The 16,631-nt window shown below is 43.1% G+C and overlaps 1 protein-coding gene across 3 annotated transcripts in view; it reads right to left on the reverse strand.

The window, feature by feature from the left end:
* The window catches only part of PLCE1 (phospholipase C epsilon 1), a 142,557-nt gene that overhangs the window by 84,666 nt on the left and 41,260 nt on the right, over positions 1 to 16,631 (reverse strand). For all 3 annotated transcript variants that reach the window (XM_075108114.1, XM_075108115.1, XM_075108113.1), the window contains exon 2: positions 14,925 to 15,216. In XM_075108114.1, the coding sequence (XP_074964215.1) occupies positions 14,925 to 15,216 (292 nt within the window). The remainder of the gene's footprint in view (positions 1 to 14,924; positions 15,217 to 16,631) is intronic.

The following is a 16,631-nucleotide window of genomic DNA, read 5'->3' on the forward strand; positions in this document are numbered from 1 at the left end:
TTCTATTGTATCTGACATTTATATTTTGTCCAGCATTTTTCATAACAGTCACTTAGTTTTGTAGAATAAAAAACAAAAGTCCCACAACATAATTTGACATGAAAATAGTTGCAATGGGAACCGAATGAATGTTAACTATACCTAAATTACTTATGAATATTTTTGTTGCATGACATTTTGAACAAGTTGAAATACAAAATACACACTTAAGACTGAGAGAGGACTTTATATTCCTGTTGTTTATATTAAATCCCTGCTTCACTTTCCACCTACAACAGTTATAGGTGTCCTTAAAGCACTGTTACTAAATGCAGACATTATAGATCCAACATTTGATTAGAAACCCCCTACCCAATCTACTTCTAACTCTGGAAATAAAACTATCACTTTGTTCTAACTACCTACATATAATCAGAACCCTGTACTGCCATAGAAATGCAAATCTTACCAGCAAACGTGTCTTCCATTGAATCTCAGATCCCTCCTAAAATGCCAGAAGAGCAGGTACTTCCAATACCACAGAAAGTCTGAACGCTGCACTTGTCCAAACTAACAGTCAGGCAACAGCTGCTCAGTTTAAAGCTACAAACCGTGGCAAAATGCATAACCGACATGCCTTGTGTAAGCCATGAAGAAGACATGCATTTGGCTGGCTCACTGGAAGGTCAGGTTACCCACCTCCCCAGATAAAAGTTGAAACACTGGGATTCGAATGGAAGGAAGTTTAGAAATTAAGGATGAGCATACATCCTGCTAAGACTAAAAGCATTTGATTTTGACAGCAGAGTTATAAACAAGAGTGATTTAAATTCTGCTGGGTTTTTGTCTTTAAATATATTAAGAAATAAGTTAGCCTACACCCAAGCTCTTGTACAAGTTATATTTATATCAGTGTTGTTTAAACAGGCCAAAAGCAATAAACGGAGTTAGTTTTGTTTTAGGAAACTTCAGCTGAAGCATTACAAAAACCACGACATGGGTTTCTTCGTTAGCAAATGCCCTACCTTTACAGCTATTATGCACTCTGCACTAGATTCTCTAATAAAAGGCAACAGCGTTGGCTTTAATGGGACAAAGGGCTATGACTTAGGCAACAATCCAAAGAGTTTCTTTGAGAGGCAGAGAAGAAAACCTCCCCAAGGCTTCCAGAAGTGTGATTAACTGTAAAGAAATTACAAATAGAGGGACTTAAAAAGACAGCATAGCCTTTCAGGCTGCATCTGTGTTAGTAAACTACAGAGATACCAAAACTCTGCCTTGATCCCAGCAGCCGTTAATATCAGGCTCTGGCATTTTTATCACTTCTTTTCTTCATTCTAACCTTAACCTTGTCTACACACAGTTTACATCACTTTTACAAGCAGCAGGACTATATCAGTGAAAAGTTAGTTATGAAATTTGCTAGAGTACACAAGGCTGAAAAACAATACGCTGCCACAAGAAACCTTTCTCCATTTCCCCAGGAAGCTGGAAGGAGCAACCTGTGCAGAACTGGAATGCGAGCAGTACACTTAGAGTCACTTTGTTTATATGGTGAATATACGTCTTGTCTGAAAAACCTCTACTGGACAAACGATCATGGAACCCAGCCAACGCACCATTGTTTTTCATTGACAATACCACCATATTCTTTCTTAATTGGAAAAGTGACAATTCTGTGTTGAATTGTCTCCCAGCTGAAACTAGCATTCTTAAATTTCTGAAGAATTCATGTTAAATATGGCAATATAAGGACTCCCATGGGGATACAGTATAGAATTTTTATAATATTTATATCTATAAACTTTATTAATGGTATCTCCCTACAAAAAATAGAAAATAAACTGTCAGATTAAACATTTCTCATCATTATAAGGTCAATACTAAAGAATTATTCACTAATCATAAAAGCAAATATCTGAAAACCTAAAGAAAAAAATTAGAATGTTCTTGATTCTACAGAGAAAAATCTGCAGGATAGCTTAGAATTTAACAACAAAAAAGTTGTGTCTGGATATAAATAAAAGCATGATCCTACAAAAATGGGTTTTCTTTTAATTTGTTTCCTAGAAACAAAACTTCAGGGGAATCTTTAGAGATGACTCTTGAGTCATCTTGAGGCTTGAGGTCCTTGGGGCTTTTTGCTTGTGATTGACATGCTAACATAAACATACCAGAAAAGTTCCATTCTACACTTTAAAAGTTCCCATGGACACTACTTTTACAAAGCCCATTCAAACAAACGCTCAGACCTTTAAAATAATAAACAATAACAAGCAGTTTAGGGATTAACTATCTGCACTTAGAACCCCATTTCATTTTTTTCTGAAGACCAATTACTCTTCATTAAAAAAATGAGAAGTTCGATTTTAAAACTAACATCACTAGATGATCCCCGAGGTCCCCTCCAACCTGTGATTCTGTGATCACTTTGCACAAATTTCTGCTCTCTCAGCCTGCATGCACAGACGTTAGTATGTCTTTCATTCCCTTCCTCACATCAAAGCTCTGTTAGCACAGTCAGACTCATTCTATGAATTAAACTCTTTTTTCTGCTGGCGGAAACAGCTATAGACTACCAGCAAAGATACTGCTGTGAGCAGAGACTGAGCTACACAAGTTAAAGGATCATCAGTGTACCAAACCACCACATAACATTATTGGAACTAAAATCTATTCAAAACTATCTGACACTCAGTTCTATTTCCTACCTGCTTACCTTTATACACTGGTTAGGATATCCAGATCCATACAAACATGTACCTTCCTCTACCATGAGTATGATATGTGTTCTGTCCAAAGGAGAAATTTTACAGATAAAAATATGTTTAATTTTTTTACTTAGATTACTTACACTAGTTAACTTCAGTCTACTACCTGGATCAACAACGTATCTTTTCACCTTGCAGTAATATACTTTACCCAGAATAACCATAGAACCATAGAATCATTTAGATTGGAAAAGCCCTTTAAGATCATCAGGTCCAACCGTTAACCAAACGCCACCACGTCTCCTAAACCATGTCCCCAGGTGCCATGTCTACACATTTTTTAAATACCTCCAGGGGTGGTGACTCCACCACTCCCCCAGGCAGCCTGTTCCAATGCCTAACCACACTTTCAGTGAAGAAATTGTTCCTAGTATCCAATCTAAACTTCCCCTGGCATAACTTAGGACATTTCCTCTCGTCCTATCACTGCTAACTTGGGAGAAGAGACCAACCCCCACCTCGCTACAACCTCCTCTCAGGCAGCTGCAGGGAGTGAGAAGGGCTCCCCTCAGCCTCCTCTTCTCCAGGCTAAACACCCCCAGCTCCCTCAGCTGCTCCCCATCAGACCTGCTCTCCAGACCCTGCCCCAGCCCCGCTGCCCTTCTCTGGACACGCTCCCGCACCTCAATGTCTTTCTTGTCCCGAGGGGCCCGAACCTGAGCCCAGCATTCAAGGTGGGGCCTCCCCAGTGCCGAGCGCAGGGGCCCCATCCCTGCCCGGCTCCTGCTGGCCACACCAGTGCTGACACAAGCCCGGGGGCTGGTGGCCTCCTTGGCCACCTGGGCACTGCTGGCTCATGCCCAGCCAGCTGTCAGCCAGCACCCCCAGAGCCTTCTCCGCCGGGCACTTCCCAGCCCCTCTGCCCCAGGCCTGGGGCGCTGCCTGGGGTTGGTGTGACCCAAGTGCAGGACCCAGCACTTGGCCTTGTTAAACCTCATACAATTGACCTCAGCCCATCAATCCAGCCTGTCCAGATCCCTCTGCAGATCCTTCCTGCCCTTGAGCAGATCAACACTCCCACCCAACTTGGTGTCATCTACAAACTTACTGAGGGTGCATTCAGTCCCCTCATCCAGATCAGTGATAAAGATATTAAACAAGACTGGCCCCAACACTGAGCCCTGGGGAACCCCACTCATGACCGGCTGCCACTAGGATTTAGCTCTGTTCACCACAACTCTCTGGGCTCAGCCTTTCAGCCAGGTTTTTTCCCAGCAAACAGTACACCTGTCTAAGCCATGAGCCTCCAGCTTCTCTAGGAAGATGCTGTGGGAGACATTGTCAAAGGCTTTGCTAAAGCCCAGGTACACAACATCCACAGCCTTTCCCTCATCCACTAGGCAGGTCACCTGGTCATAGAAGGAGATCAGGTTGGTCAGGCAGGACCTGCCTTTCATGAAGCCGTGCTGGCTGGGCCTGATCCCCTGGTTGTCCTGCACATGACTGGTGAGCACACTCAAGACGAACTGCTCCATAATCTTCCTTGGTACCGAGGTCAGGCTGACTGGCCTGTAGTTTGCCAGATCCTCCTTCTGGCCCTTCTTGTAGATGGGCGTCACATTGGCAAGCAAGGATGAGACAAGCTATGCTGACAGATCTTAATTCTTTGTGCCTATAATGTATTAAATATGTTGGATTAAACAAAGTTTTTGTTACATTAACATTGGCAAGGATCCCTCCTTAAGTTCTTCTCCTACTGCCCTTGCTGTGACCAACCTGGCTGCAACCAGGCCTGACCAGATGGTGACAGGTCTGGAAGACTGACTGCAGCAATCTTCCCCTTCTGCCAGTTTATGAAGACAACCATCGTAGCCAGCTCCAGACAGTCCCAGGTGTCCCTTGGCTACAGCTGTCCTCCCAAATCTTTCCCCTTCTTTCTGCCATCTCAGCCTTGATCTGTGTGCTTCCTGCCATGTCACTCCTAATTCTGCCCTGACCAGATGACCTGCACTTTTTCCTCATCTTCCTGATCGACATCCTGGAGCCATCCAGGTAGTATGAAATCCTTGTTTTCCTGACCCACACCCTTGCCTCAGGTCACATTATCAACTTACTGTCTGATATATCTCCTGGATTTGATTTCTTCTCCTACAGCATGTGCCTGACCCTTCTTCTTACCTTAAGATCCTTAGCCTTAGACACGTTTCTTCTTTTCAGATCTTAATCTCAGCTCATGTGGCTTTATCCCTCTCTCTAGCTGGTCTTAACCTTTGGGCCCAAAGCTTAAGGAGACCACGGACCTGGTAAATCATGTTGGCCTTCCTCAATCTGTGCACATAAAGTTTGTATCGCCCATGACTTCTGACATATAGCTGTCAGACAACTACACCAGCTTCAGGGATCCTGGAGTTTCCCCAATATTGTCACAATAAGCCTTGCGCAAAAGGTGCAAGAAAAGCCACAGAGGCTTGGGTCCTGTTTGCTGCCCAATCTTTGCTGATAGCAACGTCTGATTACAGAAAAAGGGTAATCTCTGGATACTAAGGGATGAATAAATTTGGTTTTCTTAAGATCAGTATAGTTTGCCTGCGTGTTCATGACAAATAGTTTCCTTCTGTTCTTGGTCAAAAATTGTTGTCTTTTCAACAAGTTCCGAGTAGCCTTTCTCTGGAAGATAAACAGCAGCAATCAAGGATGTAGTCTGATACATATCACTTAAGAAAGTGGCATCAGACTTGTACGGCTTTGAAAGATGTTAAATTGAAAAGAATATTGATACAAAATGTTTGCCATCTGCTCCATCCTCAGACACCTTTCACTTTTCTTTTGTTTTTCTTACATTGCAAAGCTACAGAAGTTATCCTCATAATGGGATTCAGGGGCGGCAGCACAGGGAAGGAAAGGTACAAGTTTCTTTCCAGCACTGACTCTGGACACAGGCATCAAATACAAAGCACAAAGACTTTCACATACCCTAGTTCCTCCCTTAAGATTTAAAAATAAGACCCAAACCTTTTTTTCACTTTCTGCAAACAAATTGTCAACACTACATGAACTGTGACAAAGACTGAGTCTTCAAATATGGTTCCAGTGAAAGTTCTGGCCCGTTAACAACTATGAACAAACTTCTGTAACAATCAATTTGTAAGAAACAGAACAGACTGAGAAGCAGGATTTCCTTTCTACGGGAAGAAATCTGGTTTCAATCCAAATCCCATTGAAAGACTTTCTCAAAACTTCTTACTAACCAGAAATTCTGAGTTACATACAGAGGTGCTAAAACAGTGCAGCTGAAATATCTTCAGTGTTCATACGTGAAAATTATGTTCTCTGTAATAACAAAGATGCTGATGAGGATGTGAATGTCACTGACCAGCTGTGGGAACTCCAGGCATCTGTGGTTCCCGGCAGTCCACTCTCAGACTGTCTGTGCTACCGGGACCAGAGTAGCAGCTCCTCAGTTGGGAGCCTGACAGCTCTGTGTGTCTCCTACAGAGCAGGCCCTACATGAGTTTTCAAAGACTCTCAGTCCCAGATCCACATGACTGGGAATTCTGGCTTCAGAGGTCTGGTATGTTTGGAAGCCTTCTCTGGAACAAACAATACTGGCAGCTGATCTGCCCGCAAGACCATCCTAGCCCTGGGGACTCAGAGCATTTAGGGTCCTTAGCTACTGAACTAAACCTTAGAACAGTATTTTCTGGAGTTGGACTACTTGTGACTATAGGGTTCATTCCTCAGAGTACTAACTAACTCTTAATGGACTGAACATGAAGAACTCACAACATGCTTAGTGCTAGGGAGACATAAAACCAGGAGCCTATTCCAGCTCCTGGAGAGTTAGAGATACTGTGTTTGCAGGATCACTATTTCTGGGGAAGATATTACATCAAATCCCTAATTACAGAGACTATAATGGTTTTGAGAAGTCTTCCTTTTAAATCATGAAGGACACTCCTCATTAAAGTATTAGGCTCCTCTTTAAATAGATTATCACAGAATCACAGAATCACTGGTGGGAAGGGACCTCAGGGATCATCTAGTCCAACCTTTCTGGGAAGAGCAGAGTCTAGACAAGATGGCCCAGCACCCTGTCCAGACGACTCTTAAAGGTGTCCAACGTGGCCGAGTCAACCCCTTCCCTGGGGAGATTATTCCAATGGTGACTGTCCTCACTGTGAAAAATTTTCCTCTCGTGTCCAGTCGGAATCTCCCCAAGAGCAACTTGTGTCCATTCCCCTGTGTCCTCTCCATGGGACTCTGTGTAAAAAGGGAGTCTCCATCTTCTTTGTAGTTGCCCCTTAAGTACTGGTACATGGGGGTGAGATCCCCTCTGAGCCTCCTTTTCTCGAGGCTGAACAAACCCAGCCCTCCCAGCCTATCCTCGTATGGCAGCTTCCCAGTCCTCTGACCATCTTGGTGGCCCTTCTCTGGACCCCTTCCAGCCTGTCCACATCCTTTTTGTATAGAGGGGACCAGAACTGTACACAGGACTCCAGGTATGGCCTGACAAGCGCTGAGTAGAGCGGGATAATGACTTCTTTCTCTCTGCTGGCGATGCCGTTTTTGATGCAACCCAGCATCCTGTTGGCCTTCTTGGCTGCAGCAGACACTGTTCGCTCATGTTGAGCTTCCTGCCCACCAGGACCCCCAGGTCCCTTTCCACAGAGCTGCTCTCCAGCCAGGTGCATCCCAGTCTGTGCTGCGTTCCCAGATTATGATTTCCCAGGTACAAGACCACACACTTTTCTTTGTTGAACTTCATAAGGTTCTTGCTGGCCCACTCCTCCAGCCTATCTAGGTCTTCCTGCAGAGCAGCTCTCCCTTCTGGAGTGTCTGCTTCCCCACTCAACTTGGTGTCATCTGCAAACTTCATCAGGCTGCACTTGATGCCGTTATCCAGATCACTTATGAAGATACTGAAAACATTGGGCCCAATATCGATCCCTGGGGGACCCCACCAGTGACAGGTTGCCACTTGGAAAAGGAGCTATTTACCACCACCCTCTGGGTGTGGCCTGTCAGCCAGTTCCCCACCCACTGCACAGACCCCTTGCCTGGGCCGTACGCTTTAATTTCTCCAGGAGGAGGCTGTGGGGGACCCTATCAAAGGCCTTGGAGAAGTCCAGGTAGACAATGTCCACTGCCCGCCCCATGTCGACCAGGCAAGACACTTTGTCGTAGAAGGCCACCAGGTTTGTCAAGCACGATCTGCCCTTAGTGAAGCCATGTTGGCTTTTCCCAGTCACGTGCTTCAATTGACTTGTGATGGCCCCCAGGAGGATTCATTCCATAACTTTCCCAGGGACTGAAGTAAGGCTGATGGACCTATAGTTACCCGGATCCTCCCTCGAACCTTTCTTATAGATAGGGGTAACTTTTGCCTTCCTCCAGTCCTCTGGGACATCCCCCGTTCTCCGTGACCTCTCAAAGATTACGGAGACTGGCCTTGCGATGATGTCAGCCAGCTCTCTCAACACCCTCGGGTGGATGGCGTCAGGGCCCATCGATTTATAGGGGTCAAGCTCCTGTAATAATTCATGTACTAACTCTTCCTTCGCTGATGGTGGGTCTGTGTTTGGATCAACTGTCAATTTCATTCCCAAAGCCTGGGACGCGACAGTGCTGGTAAAGACAGAGGTGAAGGAAGTGTTGAGGACCTCTGCCTTTTCAGCATCGTTGGTGATTGGCTCTCCTATTCTGTTTAACGGTGCACCTATGTCTTCCTTCTTTTTCTGCTTGTGGTTGACATACCTGAAGAAACCTTTCTTGTTATATTTTGACATCTACAGCCAGTTTTAATTCGAGCTGGGATTTTGCTTTTCTCACTGCATCTCTGATTATGCAAGAGTGTGCTGAATTTTATCTCCAGTAATTGCAAACATTTTGAAGGAAAAAGACTGGATATACTGCAACACAGTCTGTACGTGGGCTGCCCCTTAGAGCAATTCAGAAATCAGGAAGTGCGGAACTCAGTAGTCCACCCACTCTGTGTCCCCTGTGCACTCCTACTGCTCTCAGACTGAACTTAAGCTGTTGGTCTGAGCTTTAACTTTCTAAACGGCTTGTGACTTTCTCACCAGAGAAACTTCATTCTCCCTCGTGCTACTGTGGTAGTGTTCAACACAGGTACATAAACTAGATTTTTTAATTGGTAAGAAAAAAGGAAAAGAAAAGGAATTTTATATTTACTTGTGTATTGGGTTTGCGTGGCAAGGTTTTGGTAGCAGGGGGTGCTGCAGGGGTGGCTTCTGTGAGAAGCTGCAGAAGCTTCCCCGATGTCCAGAGTCAATGCCAGACAGCTCCAAGAGGGACCCACTGCTGGCCAAGACCGAGCCCATCAGTGACGGTGGTAGCGCCTCTGGGGTAACATACTTAAGAAGGGGAAAAAAGTTGCTGGGCAACAGCAACTGCAGCTACAGTGAGGAGTGAGAATACGTGGGAGGGAGAGCCCTGCAGACACCAAGGTCAGTGAAGGAGGGGCAGAGGTGTTCCAGGCGCTGGAGCAGAGGTTCCCCTGCAGCCCGTGGGGAAGACCATGGTGAGGCAGGCTGGGCCCCTGCAGCCCGTGGAGGTTAGCGGTGGAGCAGATATCCCCCTGCAGCCCGTGGAGGACCCCACACCAGAGCAGGTGGGTGCCCGAAGGAGGCTGTGGCCCCATGGGAAGCGCACGCTGGAGCAGGTTTGCTGGCAGGAGCTGTGACCCCGCAGGGGGACCCAGGCTGGAGCAGTCTGTTCCTGAAGGACTGCACCCATGGAAGGGACCCACGCTGGAGCAGTTTGTGAAGAACTGCAGCCCGTGGGAAGGACCCACTTTGGAGAAGTTCATGGAGAGTTGTCTCCCGTGGGGGGAACCCCACGTTGGAGCAGGGGGAGAGTGTGAGGAGTCCTCCCCCTGAGGAGGAAGGAGCAGCAGACACAATGTGTGATGAACCGGCCACAACCCCCATTCCCACTCCCTCTGCGTTGCTCGGGGGAGGAAGGAGAGAAAATCGGGAGTGAAGTTGAGCCCTGGGAGAAGGCAGGGGTGGGGGGAAGGTAGTTTAAGATTTGGTTTTATTTCTCATTCCCCTTCCCTAATTTGATTGGTAATAAATTAAACTCATTTCCCCAAATCAAGTCTGGTTTGCCCATGACGGTAATTGGTGAGTGATGCCTCCCTGTCCTTATCTCGATCCACGAGCCTTTTGTTATATTTTCTCTCTCCTATACAGCTGAGAAGAGTGACAGAGCAGCTTTGGTGGGCTCCTGGCGTCCAGCCAGGGTCAGCCCACCACAACTTGCAAGATAACTCATTTAAACTAAATCTTGTTTCATATACATTAGTAAAAGACCTTTTTCTACAAATCATTTATCACTTGCAGTTTTAGAGTAAGACGCACATACAACCCTCCTACTCCCAAAAGTTTTACAAACTAAAACTAGAAGTACCCAGATAATCCATATTTTTCAAATAAAAATAGAATCCTCTTACACTTAGAATATATTTGCATAATGCCTGCACAAAGGTAATGATATGTCTAAATGAAATATATTAGAATGTATACAGGCATTAAAAACTAAAATATTAATCACAGCACATTTCAAACACATTTGTAGTTTGACTATGTTATAGGTAAAAATTTTGAGGAAGTCCTATTAACTGATTGAACTGAAATGGGTAATAACATATACAAATATCTACAGCAATTTAGAGATCTCTAACTCAGGACACGATTTGACAAAATTAAGAGGTCAGTGGCATTACTAGGCCAAGTGGCTCTGCACCTTATTGTTCTCCTCTTTTACAGGATTTTTTTAAGTGAAATCAGTTTCTAGGAACAAGAACCCAGGAAGAGAGAGGTGATGAAAGCTGATGCTGGCATTGCCACTTACCATCAGTTCAAAGCTTCAGATATGTAAACTTTAATACACAAGAGTATTTGTCATTGTCTAACACTGTAAGTAGTAACATGCGATACAGCAAGTCTTCAACAGCACCTCTATGTACCGCACCTTCATGACATAAAGACCTGATGAATTGGATCCACCACAAAAATGTTTTACTGTAATTGCTTCATAATAATTCACCGCTGCTTTCAGCTTTTCTTTACAATGTTTTTAAGTATTACAACTTCTGTAGGACACAAAGGAAGTCCGAGTTCAAATTTCTGAGTGGCAGAACAGTAACTAGAGAGTTAAACAATTCTTTTATTTATGCTTATATAACATCACAAATTACTTTTGGAGATATTCTAAAATAAATTTATATAATCTTTTGTTTTCATAATGCATACTAGTTTCACCTGTGTCAGCGCTATTGGTGTTCACATTTTCATTTGCTAGTGGTTTCTTCTATTTATTTCAAGTAACCAATATAATTGCTGCCTTTGGGCGTGCCTACCTCTGCATAGTGAAGTATGGTGCGGCGATGCTCAAAATACCACCATCTCAGCAAGTGCCATCACCAGAAAGGGTCACAGTTTGAAGGATTACTAACTGGGGCTGCCTATATTGTTTTCAAACTAACCACTATATGGGATTTCCCTGCATCATGAGAATACTCCAGTTCAGATGGATCAGAATGGGTCAGCAACAGGTCGTGTCTCTACTGCACTATCCTGCACAAAACAGATGTCTATAATTTCTGTCTTTCTGAAAGAAACAAACATCACATCAGTGTTCTTCTATACTTCCAACAGAACCTTTATTCGTGGACCTTTGATTGTACTATGACATCTTCCTACATTGCAAATCCTTTTTCAAGTATAGTTTTAAAGGAAAAACCGTAGGACAGGTTCTAACACAAAAATTAAAAAAAACAAATCAATTCAATACAAAGACCTGAGAACATACGCTTGAAGTTTTTATGGAAGCAAGGCAACACTTGAAAACCTGTCCTGTAACAGCTTGTGAAACACAGTAAAAAAAAAAAAAAAAAAACACAACTGCAATTCTTGATCAAAACAGTAGAAACAAAAATCAGAGACGAGGTCTTACCTCCACTCTTCAGCAGGTTGAGCAACATAAAGAAACCCAACCTGAAAGATATACTCCTAATTTCCTGTTGCTGATAGTAATTCAGGGCAGTGCACAGCACTGGAATTACTACATGGGTGCTCATAACCTATGAATGTCAAAGCAAGTATTTGTTTTCATCTCCTTGGTCTCTCCGCAACATACGATACTCTTAGATATCCCACTGTCTTGGCTGAAGAAGGTTGGTATGGCCCTGATGAAACGTACACCAGTTTGAACAATTTCTGGCGGGCTACAAACCACAAGGGCTGAGGGAAATATCACCTTTGCTATTGCACCAGTTTTGGGCGGGTCAGAGTAATCTTCATCATAGTAGCTCGCACGGTGCTATGTTTTGGGTTTGTGACTGAACCAGTGTTGAATACACAGGGATGTTTTAGTTATTGCTGGACGGTGCTTACACAGAGTCAAGGCCTTTTCTGCGTCTCACCCCACCCCACCAGAAGCTGGGAGGGGACACGGCTGGGACAGCTGACCCCAACTGACCAAAGGGATATTCCACACCAGCAATAAAAGCTGGGGGAAAGAGGAGGAAGGAGGGGACGTTCAACTGATGGCATTTGTTGTCCCAAGCAACTGTTGCGCACGATGGAGTTCTGCTTTCCTGAAAAGGGCTAAACACCTGCCTGCTGCTGGGAAGTAGTGAATTAATTCCTTGTTTTGCTTTGCTTGCATGCACAGCTTTTGCATTATCTACTAAACTGTCTTCATTTCAGTCTGTGAATTTTCACACTTTTACCCTTCCGATTCTCTCCCCCATCCCATCAGGGGGGAGTAAGTGAGCAGGAGCATGGTATATATCTGCCTACCAGGGTTAAACCACAAGAGCTACTAAACCACACCAGGATCAATATATTCTGTTTTCAACACCTCCAAACGACTACTAAGTGAAGTGTTCCGATGCCATACTGCATCCTGTGATAAATCCTCTGTTGCATTTGACAGAGGAGTTCTCTATGTCAATTAAAAGTTCTCAGGTTTAAATGAGAATAGTTTATGGTTGAACTTAAATCCAGCAGTAAGAGAGAACGTCAGACAGATGAAAATAACCTTTTATCAGTCTGGACAGTTTTCTTTCTTAAAAGGTAATTAATAACTGCAGCTCTGAATTCAGAATATTGTTGGGTTCCTTGCTAATGCTAATGCCCCGGTTAATAACATCACCAAGTAACACTCTGTAAATGCTTTTTAGAGAGGACTCTGTTATTGATACCTTTGTAATTTCTCAGATATATTAAATCCCCATGATATACCTGAACATGAACCTTCCACAACCAGAAAACTTCAATATCCTAAAGTTGCAGCACATCTCTTCCTCAACAGAGACCACTGCAGTAAGCCACACCTAGACCACTACAGTAAATCAAACCTCTACTATCTACACAGGCTGTCTGAAATTGCAAATTAAGTTCAAGATCTTTGCCTTTTCTTTAAGGTCTCATTTGCTCGGGCTCAGAATACAACAACAGCGGAAGCATACACCATACAACACGGGCACCCCAAAGATCCCCAAACTAGTGCAAAGTGTGCTGGTACACAGAGCACACATGTACAGTCACTAGCTCAAGCGCTATAAAATGATACAGACATATTAGCGTGTCAGTGAGCCTGAGCTAATTACTGCTGCTGCTTCCAGCTGCAGATCTCAGCCAGCCTGCAGCACCACGCTGACAGTCACCAGCTGGGCTTTTCAGGCACTGCAGCAACGTGCCCCATGGGAGGCTGACATTTGTACTCAGGGGACAGAGCGACCTTAGAGTCTCCATCAGGTCTGGAGCATCAAAACCCTGTGCTCTGTTCTCCCACTCTGTAGGAAGAAGGTCCACCACACTGCGCCAAGTACACAACGCAGTTCTTCAAAGCAAGGTTAAAAGAGATGTCACAGGAATGTACATGTTTATTTTTCTAAAGCACTCATCTCCCCAGAACAAATAAAACCCAAACAAAATAAAAAGGAAAAACCCTACCGAAACAGGACACTGTAGTGTACATATCTCTGTCTCTCTCAGACGATGAGCGTATGTGAAGGTTAGTAATGTTGCTCAATGTACTACTGAAATTCGCTCAGATGCTGCAGTTTGCCACCTGTGCCTGTTGTTCCTATACCACTTTAGTGTCATTTGATTCACCTAAAAAGCAACTAATTAAATCTATAAAGGGCCACTTTTGGGGATAAAAATAAGACAACCGGATCCAAGCACAAACTCTATCATTATTTGTCTGCAAAAATGAGATCAGTACCTGCACTAGTTAAGGACCTGCACTGAGAATTCTGTACTGATTTTGTCATATTCCTCTAAAATTTTGGGCAAGCCATAGTATCCACATGCTTCAATTCTACACCTGTACAACTGAGATACTATATCCTTTTGTTGCAGTATATCAGATGATGATATATCCCCAAATGCTTGAGTATCTTAGGAAATATTCTAGGCATTAATTAAAAAGTAACTGAAAATGCAGTTACTATTTTGTACAAATCCTTGTATTAATGCAATGAATTTGTGCCAAGAATGCCTTTGTCCTCCTCAACTTCCAAAACTGACCAAACTAAATCACATAACGGTTGGGGTTTTTTTTTTTGCATAAAAAGATGATCAGCATGGAAAGTTAGTATGTAATATCTATCTTCCAACAGGCATTTTCCACATAGACAATACCCACGTTATTTGAAATGATCCAATACTAGAACGATGATGGGTCCAGGAGGAGACCATCAATAAATCAGTAATTAATTGTACATACTTACCGCACAGTTCTATGCCGACAGTTAGTTGGATAATCACAACAATAATAACTGAGTAGAATATATAGCCTTTTCTCAAGTCCTGAAGCAAGTCAGCCCATGAGCAGGAGCACTTAGTAAATGAGAAATATTATACAAAGGAACACCCTAACAATGGCTTAGGTTTTAACTTTGGATGTAGACAGGAACATTTCTAAAAAGGAAAAAAAAACTGAAAAGGTATCTGTTTTGTAATATGAATCTTTCCAGCTTTGCATGCATTTTCACTTCATTAAACTAACACAGCTAGCCATTATGACATCTAATGACATCTAATGACTGCAAAAGAAAATCTTCGAAAACGTGAAAACCTTTTTTATCTGTTAACTTCAGCTATGACTATATAAACTACAGATTATTATATAGTAGTATATATTTTGCAATACACCCTATACTTAAAGTGGACAGGGTTAAAAAAAAAACTTCATTACCTTTAAGCATTGTTCTTCCAGTTGATCCTCCAAAGATACTTAAAAGACCGCTTCTTGCTCCTAATGATGTAGTTGCTTCTAGTAAAGCACCAGTTATATAGTCAGAGAGTGCAGTCCTCTGTGAAGTGGCGCGGTATTGACAGTAAGCACCTGTTACACATGGTTTTACACAAAACCCCTCATTTTTGCATATACAGTCTCTATCAAACGTTGGGAGCTTTCTCAGAAGATGAGGAAAATATTCAAAAATATCTTCTGCTCCTTCTTCTTCTCCTCTCACTGTATTGAAGATCTGTGAAGAATGCAAAAGCATGAACTGTTGGTTCATTCGCTCAAGACAATAAACTGAACATAAAAAACATCAGATTAATATGGCTTCTTGTAAAGTTCAACAGACTGTGCAAAAAGGCACTGTGTTAAAACACTGCATTTATGCATTAAATCTGAAATATCTATAAATCCAGAACTGATTTGTGAAGATTTTGAGTTGGGTTCCCAAACAGGCTATTTAAATAAGATGGCATTCTGGCTTTCAGTCTATGGTTAAAAGCATTCTAGTAATGACCAGCTTTAAGGATCACCATTAGACAAAAACACGCCACATCAATACATCTGGTCTACATTTAAAATACAGAATATACACAGAATTACTTAAAAGATACTTAATAGGTTGTACTTTCAGTAAAGTCTTACAGATATCAGTAGCAGAAAAACAGATCTACTCAAGGTTTGCACTTTTCCTTGCCGAGTGGGGTGGGTTTTCGCAAACAGAAATGGTTTTAATCACTGTAAGCAATCTTTCAAAACGTTCTGGTGTCACGTACACTGCATTACTTCCAGCCTACGCACAGGTCCTCTATCTAATATTGGTTTAGTACTCTTTTTCCAATATTTGTGCTAACACACTAATGAAATTCAGTCTGTGGCTTAGCAACTAAGTAATGTTTGCTTATTTAAAAGAGTCTAATGATCAAAGCAAGAATCTGGAAGAAATCTTTTCATTTAGTATACAAGGAGAGACTCGATTCTTTGCATTCTTTTATGCTGACTTACTGATTAACATTAATAATTTCTTTCAATGATCTGCGCTTTGTAATTAAAGTGTAAACTACCAAACTAAAGATTAACACAGGGAAAGGTCATTATAACTGTTACCAGGACAGGTGCTGAGACAATTTTCACGGGGTTGTTCCCCCTCAGTCCTTAGACGTGTACAAGAAATAAGTTGATGGCTTAATGACTGGTTTTTTTGTGATTAATGGCTTGTTTCTTGTTGCCATCCATCCCCACACATAAACAAAATACAGCGATCCATCAACGTGGCAGAAATCACATCCAGTCCTATGATGCAAGCACACATGTGCTCAGTCAAACGATAAGAAGCTGTTTGCACAGTCTGCGTGCTGTGGGCCACATGTCAGAGGCACCAGCACCCTCACCACAGGACACACACGTGCCCAGCCATGTAACCATGGAGGGAAGCAGCCCCCGGCACAGGGATCTGCACACCTCCGCTCCTGCCCTCAGACCTGCATCTACCCTGCCATGTAAGTGAGGAGGGTTCAAATGCCCTGCTCCCACGAGGTATCTCACCCTCCACAAACAGAAGCTGTGAACAATGATGTAATTCTTTCATCTGGGTAAAGAAATTGAGCATAGCAGCAGTTTTGATTCAGCTACTAAATTGAAAATTTGGCAAACTGTTTA

The sequence above is a fragment of the Phalacrocorax aristotelis genome, chromosome 12 (genome assembly GCF_949628215.1).
Source record: "Phalacrocorax aristotelis chromosome 12, bGulAri2.1, whole genome shotgun sequence".
Lineage (NCBI taxonomy): Eukaryota > Metazoa > Chordata > Aves > Suliformes > Phalacrocoracidae > Phalacrocorax > Phalacrocorax aristotelis.